Source organism: Macrobrachium nipponense, chromosome 6, assembly GCF_015104395.2.
Source record: "Macrobrachium nipponense isolate FS-2020 chromosome 6, ASM1510439v2, whole genome shotgun sequence".
Taxonomy (NCBI): Eukaryota; Metazoa; Arthropoda; class Malacostraca; order Decapoda; family Palaemonidae; genus Macrobrachium; species Macrobrachium nipponense.
The window spans coordinates 38,855,944-38,875,711 of NC_061108.1; the positions used below are offsets into that span (position 1 = coordinate 38,855,944).

General features: G+C 40.7%; 1 protein-coding gene across 1 annotated transcript in view; it reads left to right on the forward strand.

Annotated features, from left to right (window-relative positions):
• LOC135216499 (uncharacterized) overlaps nt 1-19,554 on the forward strand; it is a gene marked incomplete at its 5' end in the record, with an annotated part of 123,124 nt that extends 103,570 nt beyond the window's left edge. The window contains 1 exon segment of the mRNA XM_064251870.1: nt 18,745-19,554. Within this exon segment, the coding sequence (XP_064107940.1) occupies nt 18,745-18,801 (57 nt within the window).
• Nucleotides 19,555-19,768: the final 214 nt, after the last annotated feature.

Sequence of the window (19,768 nt, forward strand, 5' to 3'; positions counted from 1 at the left end):
GTTTAGGGATGCATCATGTTTTAGTGACAGCATTTAGGGAGGGAAAGGGGCATTAGTCAGAATTTTGGTGTGTCTGGAAAGGAATCTACCCCTATTGCATCAGTCCTTCATCCTGTGGGAATGTGTGTTGATCTCTAGCAGGTTGTAATCTCTCTTTGCTGTTTTCTCAAAACTTTTTCAAAAAGTACAGGAGCATATCTCAAAGAAGACAACCAAATTTGGTGAAACTTTCACAGCATGGTATACCAAGTTCAGTGAAACTTTCACAGCAAGGTGTAAGTATATATACATTCGGTATCTTTGGTCTCACATAAGGAAAACAGTTTTGATTGCATTTTTTTTTATGAATACAGGTCGACTATCAATAATCTTGCATCATTGGGACCTACAGGGCACTGGATTAGTGATTTTGCCAGATTACAAACTGGTTATGTTAGAATACATTTGACCCAACAGTTAACCACGTCATCCAACCTTTAAAATGCCCCGTAAATTGGCACAAGTTGGTTAATAAGGATGTACTCAAAAGGTATCATGAACTTCGGAAATATTTCTTTTATAAAAGTCTGAGTGTACAGGGCTTGTTGTTACTGGTGGTTATTATTCAGGAATACTGCCATATCCCTGAAACAAGAAAGGTGCAATAATCCTGCAGCCAGACTCTGCATAATTAGGTAATTCACATTACAGTTAACCCCCCATATTCACTGGGGTTAGGGACCACAACACCCCATGATTACCGAAATGTTGCAGTATATTGGAACTCCCCCTTTAAAAACACATATGTGATACCCTACTGTGTGATTGGCTCCTTCCAGCCAATAGCGGTGAACTGAGCACAGTGGTCCCCCCATATTCGCAGGATTGCTTACCAGAAACCCCCCTCCTCCTGAATAGTTAGAACCTGTGAATAGTTGGAACCCCCCTCTAAAAATGCTTATAACTCCTATCTTGAACGTGGAAACACCAAAGTATCCCTAAAAATACCATCTTACATCAAATGTACATTAAAATGTCATCCTATTACAGTACATATTAATCTTTGAAATATTATTGATACTATTTCAAAGTAAATTTACGTACTGCATTACTTAGTTACGTATGTGAAAATAATCTACTGCTCCTGGGTTGGCTGCTCTGCAGACGACAGCCAATAGCGTGTTGAGAATCATTTCATCTGGGTGCTGCTCTAAGAAGGTGTCAAGTGTCACAAAGAGTTGTTTGTCTGCGGGCACTTGGCTTGGCTTAGGAAAAGCCAATTATGTTAATGAAATTTTGCTGTGTTTACAATAATTTATTACAGAACGGTAATATTTGAAAATTAATGAATTTTTTTTTCATAATAAAAAATGTATTTACGTATTCACAAAAATATACTTAGTATGTATGCATGAAAATACTACATACCGCAGATGGAAACATGTACCTTGTTATTCCTGTTGTCTTACGTATTTTAGATATGCTCTGTGTACTTTTAGTATCATCCTAAAACACTTTATATACATACTTATCATATTTAGAAATCATCTTGAAACATTTCATAAAATGTACAATCTGGACAGAATGTCAATGTGCATACTGCACCCAATTGACCCAATACATACTTACAGTTCAATGTTCTCTCATTTGTGCGTTTTTTGTGTGTGCGGTACAGTATACACTACTACAGACTAAGAATTATTCTTTAAAATGTCCTCTAAATGTTTTGCTTTTCCTAAGGCTTCTGGTTAAGAGCCAAAGCATCAGAAGCCCTTACAGTTAATGACAGATGAGAAGAAAATAGACATGATTGTCATGTTAAAAGGACAGAAGTCATGGAGAAGTAGCAGCCCATTACTGCGTGATTGAAAGTGCAGTCGCCTGCATTGGGAACAAGTATGAGCAGGGCAAAATACTTGGGGAGGCCATTCTTGGACAAGAACTCTCCTCCCTCTTTAGTATTGCTATCCCACCAACAGACCAGGCCTTTGAGAAATTTTGTGGTCTTGTTTGTACAAATGTACAATTACCTCAAGAAGTTGATGCCTCCCGAAATCCCTGGCGAAGCACCTCATGAAGAAGGTGAATAGGCACCCTCAGAAGATCTATAACTCCTTTACATTGCTGTGCAGTGTATTTTCATCATAATTCATCAGGCTGCACAGCTATATCACCATCTTCTATAATCAACACTAATCACCATGAATAATTTTATAGATATGATCCTCAGAGAAACCTGTGAATGAGTGAATCTCCCGCAAATAGTAATTTTTAGATAGGTTCCAAAAAAAAAAAAAAAAAAAAAAATTCTGCGAATGGGTGAGTCCACGAATCCGTAGAACGCGAATAAAGGGGCCCCACTGTACATACCTTAAACTAAAAGGCTTATATCTGCCAGCTTTATCCTAAAAAATATATGAATATATGGCTCACAGATAGTATGTGTGAAAACTAATAAAGTTTACCTTGGAAGAGAGAGAGAGAGAGAGAGAGAGAGAGAGAGAGAGAGAGAGAGAGAGAGAGAGAGAGAATCAGCAAACATTAAACTAAAATCTATCATAAAAAAAGTGAAACTCCCTCAAAAAGCATCAGAGCTACAAGCCAATCAGCAACTAGCAATGCTAAATCCTACTTTGAGATTGGCTTTTCTAATCCTTGCAACCAATAGAGTGCCATGCTACAAGCCAGTCTGCATTGAGGTAACATATCCTTTATTTATAGTCTGCTGTGTGATGCCCTAGTTCCTTACATAGGTTAAACAATTATAACCCCGTAGGTGGGTAGTGCCGTCAATGCACCTCATGCTGTGCAATGTAGGAATTATTTAAGGTTCTTTGCAGCGTCCCTTCGGCCCTTAGCTGCAACTACTTTCATTCCTTTTATTGTACTTCCTTTCATATTATCTTCCATCTTACTTTCCACCCTTCCTAACAATTGATTCATAGTGCAAATGCAAGGCTTTCCCTCTTGTTACACCTTTCAAACCTTTTCACTGTCAATTTCCTTTTCAGCGCTGAATAGCCTTAGTAGTTGCCCCAGTGCTTGGCATTATGCCTAAAACCTATAAAATCATATCAAATTAAACAATTATAAATGTCAATATGTAATACAGTATATATTATGTATATCTTTCTATCAACTACTCTCCCTTTCTGTATTTATATGTATCTATGTATTTATTACCTTTGGAGAGAGAGAGAGAGAGAGAGAGAGAGAGATATTTGACATATCCTGACAGGTACACCAGCGCCCCCCCCCCCCTCTCAATCAGGACACTTGGAAAAGACTAAGGAAAACATTTATTTAGCTAAAATCTTAATAATTCACTATATTTTCTGTAATGAATTGATAATTTGCTGTTTACATTAATATTATTTGAAAATTAGTAAATCATTAATTTATCATACAAAACAAATAAACCGACATTCAGTAAATTTATTACTTAAACTGAATAATTTGTCCAGAGCAAATCTGTACAGTTTTAGAATAAGTTTATATAAAGAGGCACCATATGGTTTAAAATTAATTTTTATGGCATCATTTGAAGATTTGTATTTGTGTGCATTTTATGTTAGAAACTTAATACCCAATGTAAACTAAAATGCGGAATAAAAGAATTATTTATTTTTTCTATCAGTCATTCTATTTGACTGGGTGGTTTTTATAGTTTAGGGTTTTGGGTTGCATCCTGCCTCCTTTGGAGTCCATCACTTTTCTTACTGTGTACGCTTTTTCCAGGAGCACACACTTTTGCATGAGTCCTGGAGTTACATCATCTAGCTTTTCCAGGTTCCTTTTCAGGGGTCTTGGGAACTTGCCTAGAGTTAGCAGCATGATGTTGGCACTTAAAGGAACCGGCCCAATAAACGGCAATATACCCGCAGGTAGTGTGTGGCAAAGCTCATAACTCCAACGTACATATACTGTATGTATAACGTTGTGCATTACTGACTTACATCAACCTCACGTTGTCCCCACGCACAATGGTGTGGGACCATAGGGTACAAAAGGGCTGGTCTGCACACAGGGCATTGCATTTCCCTTTGTCATCTTTGTGTAGCATGTATACTTTTTTGGTTTATTTTGATATATTTTGCATTTTAGTCCTGTTTATATTTTGATAATTCACTACTTTATATTGAGATTGTGTTTTCAATTCATATGTCCAGATTTTGATGTTTGTTTGCTACTTTAACATTTTTTTACTCAATTAAATAAAAGCAATTTCTTTAAGAAAAATGATTTCTTGATTCCCAGTACTTAGACATCGGCCCATGTAGAGAATCAAATGTATTTGGGTTTCTTTTTTTCACATTAATGTACTGTTTTAGTTTTGTTTTGATATATTTTGTATTATAGTTCTGTATATTTTGATAATTCATTACTTTGTATTGAGATTGTATTTTTGTTTCATATGTCTAGATTTTGATGTTTGTTTGCTACTTTAAAATTGTTTACTTAACCCTTAAATGCCGAATGGACGTACCATACGTCGACTCAAAAAAGTTTTTTTAAAAATTCACGGAAAAATACTTATAGGCCTACCAGCCGAAAACTTTTGAATCACGCGCCTTGGGGGATGCTGGGAGTTCACGGATCTCAAGGCGTTCTTTTGTTTACAATCGTTACGCAGGCGCGCAAGCGCGAATTTCTTTCTTATTGCACTAAATAGTATCAGTGACACATCAAAAATCAAAAAAATTATTTCGTCACTTTGACATAATTTTTGCACCATTTAAAATTATCCATTACATGAAGTATTATATATGAAAATGTGCGCAATTTCATTTAGAATACAACAACAAAATAGTCATGATTGTAGCTTTTACTCAGTTTTGAAATATTTCCATATAAATAACGATAAGTGCCAAAATTTCAACCTTTCGGTCAACTTTGACTGTACCGAAATGGTTGAAAAACGCAATTGTAGCTAAAAACGCTATTGTAGTAATATTCAACTATTTACCTTAATTTTGCAACAAATTGGAAGTCTCTAGCACAATATTTCGATTTATGGTGAATTTATGAAAAAACTTTTTCCTTACGTCCGCGCGGTAACTCTTCCGAAAAAAATCATACATGCGATTGTGGTAATGTTTGCACCATTTTAAAATTAGCCGTTACATAAATTTTTATATATGGCGAAATGTGCACAATTTCATGCCACAATACAACTAAAAACAACCCATGCTTGTAGCTTTTATCAGTTTTGAAATATTTTCATATAAAAAATGATGTGACAAATTTTCAACCTTCGGTCAATTTTGACTCTACCGAAATGGTTGAAAAACGCAATTGTAAGCTAAAACTCTTATATTTTAGTAATATTCAATCATTTACCTTCATTTTGTAACAAATTGGAAGTCTCTAGCACAATATTTTGATTTATGGTGAATTTATGAAAAAAATAACATTTTCCTTACGTTTGCGCGGTGGTAACTCTTCTGAAAAAAATCATACGTGTGATTGTGGTAATGTTTGCACCATTTTAAATTAGCCGTTACATAAAGTTTTATATATGAAAATGTGCACAATTTCATGTAGAATACAAAAAAAAATAATTGAAGGTTGTAGCTTTTCTCATTTTTTTAATATTTGCATATAAATCAGATAAATAGAAAAAAACCACGTTCGGATTCGTCAACTTTGACTGTACCGAAATGGTTGAAAAACGCAATTGTAAGCTAAAACTCTTATATTTTAGTAATATTCAATCATATACCTTCATTTTGCAACAAATTGGAAGTCTCTAGCACAATATTTTCGATTTATGGTGAATTTATGAAAAAACTTTCCTTCCCTCCGCGCGCGGATTCTCCGCCATAAATCTCCAAATTGCGTACATCGCATTCTCGGAAAATTTGCTCCGTTTCATATTAGGCATTTCATAGAGTTTTATGTATGAAAAATGTGCGCAATTTCATGTAGAATAAAAGGAAAAAATATTTGAAGGTTGTAGCTTTTCTAATTTCCAAAATAATTGCATATAAAAAAAAAATTTTATAAAAAAATTTTGACATTTGGTCGTTTTTAACTCGTCGGAAATGGTCGAACAACTGCAATTGTAAGCTAAAAACTCTTACAGTATCGTAATATTCCATCATTTAACTTCATCTTGAAACAAATTCGAAGTCTCTATAACAATATTTAGATTTATGGTGAATTTAAAAAAATATTCTTTTTTATGTCCGCGCTTAAGTTCGTTAACTTAATTCATGCATCATTTTGTGATAATATTTTCTCTTTGTTGCTTTTATCATTTTACCTTGTGTTATATACCAAAAAGATCGCAATTTAGTTTACATTACACGAAAAAAAAAAGTAACTTGTTACCTTTAACCGTTTGCGCACAGCGTGATTTTGAATACAATTATATATGAAATTTCGTTTTGCGCTATCATATATCCCATTATTTATATATGATAATGATAATTTTTATTATTTCTGATGGTTGCATACTAAAATTCAGGCAATGACAAAAAAAGGAACCAAAAATGAACTCTTAATCTTCAAAACTAAGAGCGCTGTGATTTTTTTGAAAAAATTATTTTTTCCGCTTCCGGGCTCACTCCAAACTGGCCCCGGCATTCGGGAGAGGTTTTGATTTTACCGCTTCAGCGTTTAAGGGTTAATTGAATAAAAGCAATTTCTTTATAAAAAAATGACTTCTTGTATTAAGATAGTTTTGTATGTCTATTGCTATTGTATTTATTCAGTTCATTGCATAACAGAAAAGCCTTTAAGGAGTACAGTCACCTCTGAATTAACGCAAGGGTTATGTTCCTGGAGAGCTCGCGTTACTCAAAAACGGGTTATTTGAACTTTACTTTTTTGCTAAGTACAACCAAATTGGATAACATTAACATCCATTTGTACGTTTGGCTTGTATTTCAACCATCGTATGATAGTAAACATTACCGTAGTTATGTTATAAACAACGTTATGTAGAATAAGACATCTATTTTTATGTAATACGTAACTGTATTTGCTATAGATCAAAGATCAGCAAGGAAATATGCTGTTAAATTTAAACCATGTTGTAGCTGAAGCTGAGAAAGCTGTTCAAGCTGCTAGTGATTATTAATGTGCATCGGCAACAAGGATAAAGCTCCCATAAAGTTATGACATCATACACAACTTAGATAAAAATCGAGAGAAAATCATTTTAATCAAAATTACTGGACTTGAAACAACAAATTTTTATCTTGTTGTTTTCGCGCCAATAAAAGATAAATAACGTAAAGCTCGTTGTGACATGCAACTCCCTGTCAGAATATATACTTAGCTATAGACTCAGTCGTTCCCGACAGAAATTCAAATTTCGCGGCACACGCTACAGGTAGGTCATGGTGATCTACCGCCCTGCGCTGGGTGGCAGGACTAGGAACCATTCCCGTTTTTCTTATCAGATTTTCTCTGTCACCGTACCGACGACATCATTGTTGGTTCCCGCCTGACCTGATCTTCATTTTTCTTCACCATTAATCTTCTGGACTGTCTTTTTTGGTGACGTACTGGATTGTTGGTTTGGCATACGTTTTAGTGGACTGTTTTTTGGATTTCGCTGTGGATTTTTCTTAGAATGTCTGACTAGTTATGCAATTGAGTATGTGTGAATGACGGTTGTAGTGTGAGACTACCGAAAGGTTCGGTAGATCCGCACACGGTATGCAAGCGGTGCAGGGGGCATGAATGTTCTTTCACTAATACGTGTGAGGAATGTAGAATTTGAGTGAGGATGAATGGAAGACTTTAACATCCTACTTAAGGAAGTTGGCGAAGGATAGGATTAGAAAAGCTTCTTCACGAAGCTTGAGTAGATTCGTCTAACAAGTTAGGATGGAGCTCAAAATGCGAGCTTTGGAAGTAAGCACAGTGCAGTGGATAGTGATTTCAGGTACCCAGTGCAGTGGAGGGGGCGTCTGATCGGCTCTGCAACGCTCCCAGGCCTAGAACCTCTTCCAAGCTCCCAGGCCCAGAGGAGAAGGAAGTCAGAAGCCTTACGGAGGTTGTGAAGGATCCCCACCGATCAGGCGTCCCTTCGGCAGGATCTGTGTCGTCCCAGACTGCCAAGGATCGCCGTTGCAAAGGCATCCTGAGAGTGCTTCTCGTCTTCGGATTCTGTGTCGCCCAGGCGCGGCTGGAGCTCTGCCGAACAGTCGAGGCCCTTGAAGAGTAGTTGGAAAGCGCCTACCCTGGATTCCAGCCCTGAGCACTTCCCAGAAAGTTCTTCTGTGATTAGGAAGAGAGCCAAGAGAGCCCTGTTTTCGCCAGCTTTCAACAGGAGTCCCCTTCTCCCTCCAGGCCTCCGTCTCCTCCTCTGACAAGGAGCGGGGAGATCCTACAACTAAGATTCTACGTAACTTGCGGAGCAAATCTCGTCCCTTGTAGGAGTGCTTATGAAGGCCCCCCCCTATCCTCCGTGCAGGAAGGACACTTCTCTTCCCGTTAAGAGGACCTCTCGTCCCCTGGACGTTCCTAGCTCTAAGCTCCTCTCTACAGCTCCTCGTTCTAAGAAGAGAGCCTGCGATACGCCCGCTTCTCACTTGTCTCCTCGGAAGCACGAGGCTCGGGAACGCTTAGCGACCGAGTTTTCATCTTCTTCCAATCAAGAAGCGCCACCCAGCCGCGAGGCGCCAGCCAAGCTGAGGCTCTTCCCAGGCGCGAGTCGCCGGACAAGCGCCAGTCTCCAGCCAGACGGCGGTCGCCAGCCCAGCTTGGATCCCCAGCCAAGCACCAGCCATGCTCCAGGCGCGAGCTGCTTCCCAGCCGCTCAGCGCCAGCCAGCCACGAGTCCCCGGTCAGGTGCGAGTCTCCATCCGGGCGCGAGCTTTCTTCCAAGCGCCAAGCACCTGCCAGGCGCGAGCCGCCAGTTCAGACGCTTAGTGTCTTCAGAGAGAGACTTCTTCCAGGCGCATGCCGACTACCAGTGCGAGGATCCTGCCGATTGCGATCCTCTTCCCAGACCACGAAGCGCCTACCAGACACGAAGCTTTTCTTCTAAGCGTGAGGCTTCGGTCAGTCACAAGTCTCTAGCTACAGAGAGAAGTTTAGCAGACGTTATCCTCTCTCTTTTCTCTATGTACCGGATGGACACAAGACTCCTTCCAGACGCCCTGAGCCTGTTAGTCGCGAAGCTCTCCCTAACAGCTCCGTTCCTGGTTGCAGCAAGACGTCTTTTAGACACAATACTTCTCCCAGCTTAGAGGAATCTTCAGGCGCCAGTTTCAAAGATCTCCGGATTTAGTATGCTCTTCTTTCAGACAGGAGCCCCTCTCCTCGAGGACAGAAGATGGTTGTATCAGACAACTCCTCTCTTCGTAAGAATTCTCCTTCGGTTGATCGCTCTCCCCATACCAGAACGACGAGGCAAGAGCTGGAGGAGATTTCTGACGAGGAATCTACGAGAGTAGCGGCGCTATTGGACTACAAGACCTTGGCAGCTTACTTATTCAGAAGTTTGGAGACTCCCTCAGTCCGACCGCCCCTCTCCTCGTTCTTTGTTTACGAGCACAAAGCGACGAAATCCTCCTCCTTCCTGAAAATGCACCCGGCCATTTCTATGAAGAAAAGCCCTCCAGTCGGTATGGGCTTGGTTCAGCTATAAGGAAGAAGCAGGGAAAACTGTCGTCGCCTGTCCTCCTTCCAGACTTTCAGGAAGAAGAGGCATTTGGTATGAGATGGGGGAAGCAATGGGACTGGCTCTTCCTTCGTCTGAAGAAGCGGATTTCTCCACTCTAGTGGATTCAACAAGGAGACATGCCCTGTCTACAGTCAAGACCACATGGGGCATGTCGGAGATGGACCACCTCCTCAAGGGATTATTCCAGGTCTTGGAAGTTTTTAACTTTCTGGACTGGTCCCTTGGGGTGTTGGCCAAGAAGACGCAAAGAACCGGACTTCTTAGCCCTGAAGTTCTTAACAGCGTCTTGTCCTGTATGGACAAAGCTGTCCAAGACGGATCTGGAGAAGTAGCCTCCCTCTTTGGGGCAGGTATACTTAAGAAGAGCAGTCTTTAGTTCCTTATTAACAAAATCTGTCTCTCCAGCTTAGAGGGCGTTCTGTGTTATACGCGCCTCTGTCGAAACAGCTTTTCCCTTCTTCTAGTTAGTGAGAGACATCTCTCACTCACTCACTCATGAAAGGCACCCAGGATCTCTTAGCCCAATCAGCGAAGAAAGCTCGTCCTGCGTGCCACCTGTTAAGAAGGAAAGTTGGGCTCCTCAAGCGCCCTTTCGGGAGGTCCTTCTTCGCGATCCGCCTCCAGAAAGAAAGGACCAATCAAGAGAGGGAGGTCATCTTTTAGACCTTTCAAGAAGGAAAAATGATTCTTTAGTCCTCCAGACAGCAGTGGGCGCCAGGCTGCTGAAGTTCTCGGAATCCTGGGCTGTGAGAGCGGACCACTGGACCCTCTTAATCCTAAGGAAGGATATCTCATCCCCTTCAAAGACAGACCACCCTTGACTTCGACTCCAAGGGAGTTGTCTGCAAGTACAAAGACCCTGTCCTGCGAAGATCTCTCCTTCTCCTTGTGGATCAGATGTTGGAGAAGGGGGCCATCGAATTAGTACAAGATCTCCACTCCCAAGGCTTTACAATCGCCTTTTCCTTGTTCCGAAAGCCTCAGGGGGGTGGAGACCGGTACTAGACGTGAGCGCACTGAACCGATTCGTGGAGAAGAGGAAGTTCTCCATGGAGACCACATCCTCGGTTCTTATGGCTCTCCGTCCGGGAGATTGGATGGTCTCCCTGGACCTTCAAGAGGCTTATTTTCATGTCCCTCTGCATCCTTCATCAAAGAAGTTTCTTCGTTTCATGATCCAGGGAAGATATATCAGTTCAGGGCTTTGTGCTTCGGCCTTTCGATGGCCCCCAACCCCAGTTTTCACGGGTCTTATGAAGAAGTAGCTCGTTGGCTGCATTTGAAGGGGGTGAGCATCTCACTTTACCTAGACAACTGGCTCATCAGAGCCAAGTCAGAACAGCAATGTCTGGAGGGGACTTGTCTACGACCCTAGACCTAGTAAACGGTCACTTGGACTTCTGGTGAACCTTGAGAAATCCCAGATGATCCCCAGCCAGAACCTTGTCTATCTGGGGATTCAGATGGATTCTCTGTGTTTAGAGTTTTTCAATCTCAGGAAAGGCTCAATCGAGGCTTGAAAAAGTCTCAGCCTTCTTAGGGAAAGAACGGAGCTCAGCGGGGGAATGGCTGAGCCTGCTGGGGACCCTTTCCTCGCTGGAGCAGTTCTTTTCCCTAGGGAGGCTCAACTTAAGACCTCTGCAATTCTACCTACAGAGGATATGGAATCGGAAGACAGGAGATCTGTCAGACTCCTTTCCGATCAATCAGGAAGTGAAAACCCACCTGGCTTGGTGGTTGGTTCCGCTCAAAAGGAACATAGGTATGTCCCTGTCAATTCAGAGCCCGCACCTAGTGTTGTTCTCCGACGCGTCGGAGACAGGCTGGGGAGCAACACTAGGAGCGAGGGAAGTGTCAGGCACCTGGACAGGGGAACAGGTGTCCTGGCACATCAACTCAAAGGAGCTTTTGGCTATCCATCTAGCCCTAAAATCCTTCAATTCAGAAGTCAGAGGCATGGTAGTCCAAGTCAACTCGGACAACACCACGGCTCTGGCTTGCATTCGAAAACAAGGAGGGACCCCACTCTCTCCCTCTCTACGAGTTGGCAAGAGATCTTCTGATTTGGCGGAGGAACGAAACAGTACTCTCCTTACAATGGTTCCGTTCAAGGAGAATATAACGTGAGGGCGGACCTGTTGAGCAGGAAGAACCAGGTCCTTCCAACAGTGTGGACCCTCCACCTCAAAGTATGTCAAAGGCTTTGGAACCTGTGGGGAAAACCACAGATAGATCTTTTCACCACGTTCCTCAACAAAAGGATGGACAACTTCTGCTTGTCAATCAAGGATCCAAGAGCCATTAGCAGTCGATGCCCTCCTCCTAGACTGGTCGGGCATAGATGCCTATGCCTTCCTCCCATTCAAGTTGGTGAGGGAAGTAATAAGAAAGTTCGTGGCCTCGACGGGAACGAGACTGACCCTCATCGCTCCCTACTGGCCCGCACAAGATGGTTCACAAAGGTACTGGAATGGATAGTGGACTTGCCCCAGATCTCTTCCTGTAAGGACAGATCTGCTCAGACAACCCCACTTTGAGAGGTTTCACAAAAACCTCCCCGCTCTCTCCCTGACTGCCTTTTGACTATCGAAAGACTCGTCAGAGCGAGAGGCTTTTCGCGAAAGGCTGCCAGCCGCGATTGCCAGAGCCCGTAGGTCCCCTCAACCTTACGGTGTAATCAGTCGAAGTGGGAAGTCTTCCGGAGATGGTGCAGGTCGAAGAAGCTGTCCTCCTCCAGTACCTCTGTGACCGAGATGCTGATTTTCTTCTCTTCCTGAGAGAAGAATCTCATCTAGCTGTATCTATGATTAAAGGATACAGGAGCATGCTTTCCGCTGTCTTTAGGAATAGGGGCCTAAAGATAGCGGAGGACAAGGATCTTCATGATCTTATTCGGTCCTTCGAGACATCCAAGAACAGGTCCTCACTTCCACCTAGTTGGAATCTTGACATGGTCCTCATATTCCTTACTTCAGAAAAATTCGACCTCCTCATCAGGCTTCCTTTAGAGACCTTACAAGGAACTGCATTTTTCTCTTGGCCCTCGCGACAGCCAAGAGGACAAGTGAACTACATGCATTGGATTCTAGTGTCGGTCAGAGGAGACTCAGCAATATTGTTCTAAGCCATTATTTCTGGCAAAGAACGAAAACCCTTCAAAGCCTTGGCCCAGGAGTTTTGAAGTGAAAGGACTTTCTTCCCCTGGATAGGGAGGGAAAATGGAGAGGTCTCTTTGCAGTAAGGACACTCAAGTTCTATCTTCAGAGGAAGAAACAACTTAAGGGTTGCTTACAGAGTCTCTGGTGCGCGGTAAGAGACCCCAGGAGACCCATGTCTAAAAATGCCCTGGCCTTTTTTGTGAGAAGTGTGATCTCTGAAGCGCATGAGAAGTGCCATGATGACTCCTTCAAGCAGCTTAGAGTTAAGGCACATGAGGTGCGAGCAGTTGCGACGTCGCTATCGTTTCATAGAAATATGTCGATGAAGGACATTATAGCTGCAACGTATTGGAGATGCAACTCTGTCTTTGCATCCCATTACCTGAAGGATGTTAGAGTTACGTACAACAAATGCTTCTCTCTTGTCCATATGTATATGCGGGATTCAGTTCTTGGGACAGGGGAGCTGATACTGATCCTTTATTAGTTTAGTTAGTTTTTCAATTATTCGGTGTTGAGTTTTAGGTGGTTTGAAAGGATGTTCGGGGATAACTCCTTTCAATCTTAGTACTAACCCGGGTGTTAGGATCAGGTGGTCGGGATCGGTGTTGTGCTCCTTGATGATGCCATTAGGCAAGGTGTTTTGTCATTTAAGTGGATTAGCACCCATTGACAAAGATCCTCAGGCTCTGTCGAGTAAGCGGATAAGACCCCATTGACAGATCCACAAGAACTCTTAGCATGAGGTCACTACCTCGCTGAGGCTCTTGAGGTGAAGCAGGCTCCTGGGCAGTAGCCATGAAGTCTTCCGCCTAACCAGGTAGGAACCAAGGTTTTTTATATTTACCTACAACGTATGTTGTTTTTCCTGTCTATTTCAGTAGTTAGCTGTCTCTTACCCACCACCAAGGGTGCCAATCAGCTAAGTATTCTGACATGGAAGTTGAATGTACAAAAATGATATTGTTATGATACAATAAAGTTTTGTACATACTTACCTGGCAGATATATACAATTGAATGGCCCACCCAGCCTCCTCTCAGGAGACAGGTGGAAGAGAAAATCTGAGTAGAAAATGGGAATGGTTCCTAGTCCTGCCACCCAGCGGCAGGGTGGTAGATCACCTGACCTACCTGTAGCGTGTGCCCGCAAAACAAAATTTGAATTTCTGTCGGGAACGACTGAGTCTATAGCTAAGTATATGTATATCTGTCAGGTAAGTATGTACAAAACTTTATTGTTTCATAACAATATCATATTACCATGAAATCAAGTGAAAATAGCAAACGGAATTACTTTTTTTTTTTACGCAATAAACATGCTCCCAACACTCTGTTAATGAAAAAAATAATTTAGTTCACAACGAGACATATTCAAGTCATATTTCAACTTAAAAATTCATCGTATAACAAAAAATGACCTTGTCTCATATCAGTGAAGTATCTAGATATTCATTTATGCTAACTAGAAGCAAGAAAATTGCACAGAATTTAGTTAAATACGGTGAAATAAACTCTTATTCACCATCAACTGATTTCCAAACCAAAACATTGACCGCTTTATTTGATTATCAATACAATAATATGAGAAATTACATACAATATTCATTGTGATTGTAATTATACGTAGCCATCAGCAGCCTAACATCGCTCAATTATGCCATTGTTGTAATGAAGCTGATTTTTGTTTCGTATCTTTTTTTACTGAATTACCATAAGCCAATATGCCCCAGAGAATTAGCTGTAATTAATCATTACTGCACTGTATATATACTGTATAAAGTATAATGTGCAGTGTAGGCTAGGCTATCCTATATGTAAAGTTGGTACTGATTACCGTAGTGTAGGATAGGCTATATTCGAGATAAGAGTTTTCCAACAAACGATGGGCTTTTTGGAACCTAACCCCATCGTAAGTAAGAGAATACCTGTACTATGTAGGTCAGACAAAAAGAAATCGGAACAAAATCTTTCACTCTATTAACAAATAAACAAAGTCTTTTGCTTTATTAATAGATACAGTACACAAAATCTTTCACTTTATTAATACTAAATACATACAGTGCACTTTGCTATCTCTTTGTTTATGTCGACGGCCATCGTCTGCAATGCTTATGCATGGGTGATTTGAGAAAACAACGCTCGGGCGTCAATTCACGTTAAATCAAAAATTTCGCCTTTCTGAAACATTTTATGTTTAGTAGCTTGTGTTAAATAAAAAACGCGTTATTGAGAGGCGGCTTTACCAGATATAAGTGAACCTTAATTTTCATTACTCTGTTTATTTTGTACAAAACCACTTTGGCATATAATTATAAGAAATTTAAGACTTAAACATAAACATTTAAGACATAAATGAATAAAAATTGCATACATGAAAACAATATCAATATACGTATATACACACATCATCACAAACATACACTAAAGGCACAGTTTCACTGCAAGTTCTCGAGGAAGCTGGAGGACGGAAGAGAGATGTTGGCAATATCTTTTGGGGCTGATGATTGACTGCCCACTTCTTTGGTCTCGTGGTGAGGTTCTTGGGCATCTTGAAGGGTGTTCTAGAGATACGGCAATGCTTGTTGGTCCTGGAGAGGAGATCATCTGCTGACCTGAGTCAGTTTTGATTTAGTAGACTTTGTGCCAGCACGTGCTCTTGCCCTTGGAGCAGCTCATAAATGACCTGAGCCCGCTGCACTGCTCGTCATTTATCCCAGAGTACAGCATTGCCAGGTTGTACAGGGTTGTAAACGAGCGGGGTGGTTGCTGCGTAGGCTCCCCCACCATGTGGAGACCCACGTAGTGTGAGGTAGGAACAGGGGAACCGCACGGTACCATGCGGATTTGCCCAGCGCCGACACAGTCACTGCCATGTTGGTATGACGTGGTACACCTAGAGCTATGTCAAATGACATTTGTCATGGCCACCCACGACCAGTTTTGAACATTTCAGAATACCAGTGACTCACTGCGCTTGCTCGGGTGGCATGCAGCACTGTTACGGACCCTGAGATCTCAGAGACAATGTTACGGCCTCTGAGGGAGGTCCACTTCAGGTTCGATATAAAATAAAAAAAAACTTATCAACACAAACAGTTGAAACTGGGGATATGAATATAGAAAGAAACACTAACACAACAAAGGTTTATTTACAAGCTTACTAACAAAGGTAAATGCAGAATGGTTATCTCTATTTACATAAATAGATAGAATCTTACACTGCATGAACTGGGGGAACAGTGCGGCAGTTCAAATACTTGCTAACTCTATTTGGCGGTTCGACGCGCTGGCTTCATAAATGTAGATCGGCGAATGCGGACGTCCTCTTGACTCCGTATTGCAGAAGCTAATCTTCTTGTAAGGCAGGAATTCCCCAACAACTGTAACAGGACCTTTTTCTTCTCTGAAGTCTGCTCGACGTCGAGATAACACGGTAGACCACACCTGAAGACGACTAGACCAATATCCAACAACTCTCAAACAACTTTTCTTCTTGATTGATGCTTTTGTCGGTTCCTTCGTCTCTAGTTTTTCTCTGTCGATCACTGCTGCTGATCTCTCACTGATAATCTGATCGGTGGCTCTTACTAACTGGTGATCTCTCTTTTACAATCTCTTCCTTCTACGACCACTGCTCTCCAAAGTTCGTTCGTCGTATTTATACGGCGCTCTGGGGGCGGAGCCTACGGCGAACGTCACCGACTCCAGGGATTTCTAGAACTTCTTAGATGAATTTAGACGAGGTATTGCCATCAGAAATCGCGGGGTTTCTCACGTAACGACGAGATCCACAACACTCCTGCGATTCTGGAACAATCACGAACATAGGCGCCTCCAACAGTGGCGCGAAAACCTCCTTGCTGCCGAACTTCTCGAAAATGCGTTCTCTTTTCCTTTATCTTTCTTTGCTATGAAGCAATTACCATCACAAGCACCCCTCCCTGACCTGTTCCCATATTCCCACATTTTACAGAACATTTACAGTTTACTTACATAAGCTGTTGCAACTATCAATTTCCGTTCATGCTTGGACATGCATGCCTTGATATGGGAATGTGTGACCGTAGCTTAAGTCATCTTAGAACCACAAAAGCATAATACATATATGTACAGGCAGTCCCCGGTTATGCGGTGGCATCAGTTATTGGCGATCCAGTTTATGGCGCTAGTCTAGCAAAACACGAGAACTGAATTTTTAGCGCCGATATGCACCGATCCTCAGTTATTGGTGGCGCTGATCCTCAGTTATCGGTGGCTGTGATCCCCAGTTGGATCATCACTATTATCTTCGATTTTCGGTTAATGTCATGCTGTCTGGGAACGGAACCCTCGCTGATAACCGGGAACTACCTGTCTAGGTTCTTGTGTGGTTTCCTGCTCTTTATTGTCAAACCCTAACAGTATCTGGAGTAAAGAAAACTGTTGATAATCAGTGACTATACTTTGGACCAAAACATACCTGGGTTACTGGTTGGGATGGGGATTTATTAGGAGCTAAGCTATTTTGTCACCTGTCAATTTTCCTTATGTAAGCTGAGGACAAACAGCAACTATGCTATCAAAGATCGAGTTTTGATGTAGGAAAAACCTATTTTTGATAGCCCCTGTAAGTCCTCAAATCACCCATTTTTTGACACAAAGACATGGGATTTGGATGAACATTTATCTTGCACAGACCTGGCATGTAATGAGGAGGATAGCCATCATACACACTTTTGTCACATCTCAGCAAGTAGGATAAAAGAAAAAACTCAAGGTAGTCTTTGTAGGACAGAGACAGAGCCCCTTGTCCTTAGTCCTTTATATGCAATCACTGTGCCAACTAACACTATTAGGGCTGATACCAAGAATAAAAGATTTCTTTGAGATTGACTGGTTTGTCTTATGGAGCCTTCGGGGGAACCATGAGAGAGTAACTCCTTTGAGGACTCACAGCGGCCACTAAAAATAGATATTTCCTGTTAAAATCTGTTATTTCAGAGGAGTAATATGAATTTCATATATCATTCTTTTGTCTGAGATTAAGATTCGCATAAGCCTTTATCTAATACCGTCAAAACCTTAAGATATTACACCAGGCCTGCTGCTGGTAGCCCCTTCCCTATGCATGCATAGAAATGAATACAGCTGGCAGTTTATGCCATTTACTTGGTGACCTGTTTAAATTTTTTAGTTTAGTACTGGTATGTCAATGTCAGAAAAGCTTATTAAATATTAAAATCAATGAACTTGGAAAGATATTTTTTTTTTAATAAATGAAATGAAAAACTACAGTAGTCAATGTGCTTTATCAGCCAAAGTCACAACACTTAGCGCATTGAGATAATCATGGAAAGCAAACAAAAAGTTGAAAAGCATTCTAATAAATGTTGCACATTGGGATCTTAGATTTAATTGGTCACATTTAGATTGGGAAGGAGCCTCCAGTTTTATCTAGAATATTCTTGGTTTTCTTAATTTCTTGCATGTATTCTTTTATCTTAGACTTTCTAATAATAAATTTTCAAAACTACATGTGATTAATATTAGAATTCCTGTGGGGGGATAGTGCTGTCAATAAACTTTACGCTGTTCACTGTTGGTTTTACTTGAGTTTTTTTGCAGCATTCCTTCTGCCCTGGCTGCCACCCTTTCATTCTTTTTGCTGTACCTCTGTTCATGTTATCATTCTGCTAACTTAAACTTTCTTCTAACAGTGCTTTCATAGTGTGTTACCTTCTTGTAAAATTGTTAAAACCTTTTTACTCTAAATTTCCATTTCAGCACTGAATGACATCATAGATCCCAGTGTTTGGCCTTTGGCCTAAATTTTATATTATAATTTCATCTAAATGAAGAAGAGCTTCATCCAAATTACTCGGAGAATTCCATTACAGTTTTGGGAAATTTTAATAGAAATTAGGATAGTCACAGGTGTTGCCTTAATGTTTTATAGTATTTATTTCACTTTTCTTTTTAACAGCTAGGAAAAGTGACAGTCGTAGGAGGTGGTGAGTGGTGGGTGGCACTTCAAATGTAATAGTAGCAACAGTTCCTTCTCAAGTTTCCCAGGCCACAACAGCTGCCCAGCCACATCTATTAAACCTCACCTTACATCACAGTCCCCAGAGTAAATCTTCAGTTCTTCGTAAATCTAATTAAAGCTGATAAGTTTATTGTTAGTGTGGATTTTATAATGTTTCTTTCCACATGGCTGCTTCTTTGATTCATAGATATTAGGCAGTGTAATAAAAAATTCTTGGTGTCACATCTACCATACTTTCATTTTTCCCCCCCTCTCTTTAAAACCATTGGCTGTTGTGATTTCCTTCAAAGAGATAATCTCTGGATCTTCATCAGACCTGATGGATGCTAAAGTACAGTACTACACACATTCAGGTTTAAATGTGATTATAGTTCTTATGGTTTACTTAGTTTTGAAGAGATAATAAATCAGTAAAGAATTTAAGCAGCAAATAATTATACAGAAAGGTATGTTGATTTGGAGAAAAAGGGAGTGAATTTATGGTACATTGATATCACCAGAGATACAGTGTACCCACTTATAGACTGTGCTGTCGAAAATAAGAAATCTATTTCTATTGTATAGCTTCATATGTATTAGATGTTAGGGTATTATATTTGTGTTTGAGAGTGTCTGTCAAATATGGAGTGATGTTTTATACATGAAATATTTCAGGCTCAAATATTCATCAGTGGATGATGAAAAGAATCTGGATATAGTGCATTTAGATATATAGTAGCAAACCATTTTTACTTTATGATATGATAGTGGATCTTTGACACATTCATATACAGTTAGCAAAATTAAAAAGCTGACATATCTTTGTTTAGTTGCTGCTGAAATTGCTTAGAAACAGATATGTACATCAGTTAAGAAACCTTTATTGGTTTTACATAATTTATTAATAGATTAGTGATACCCGACTTTTATACCTTGAGCAATGAACTAACTGAACATAACACATTTTATACTATTCTGTAGG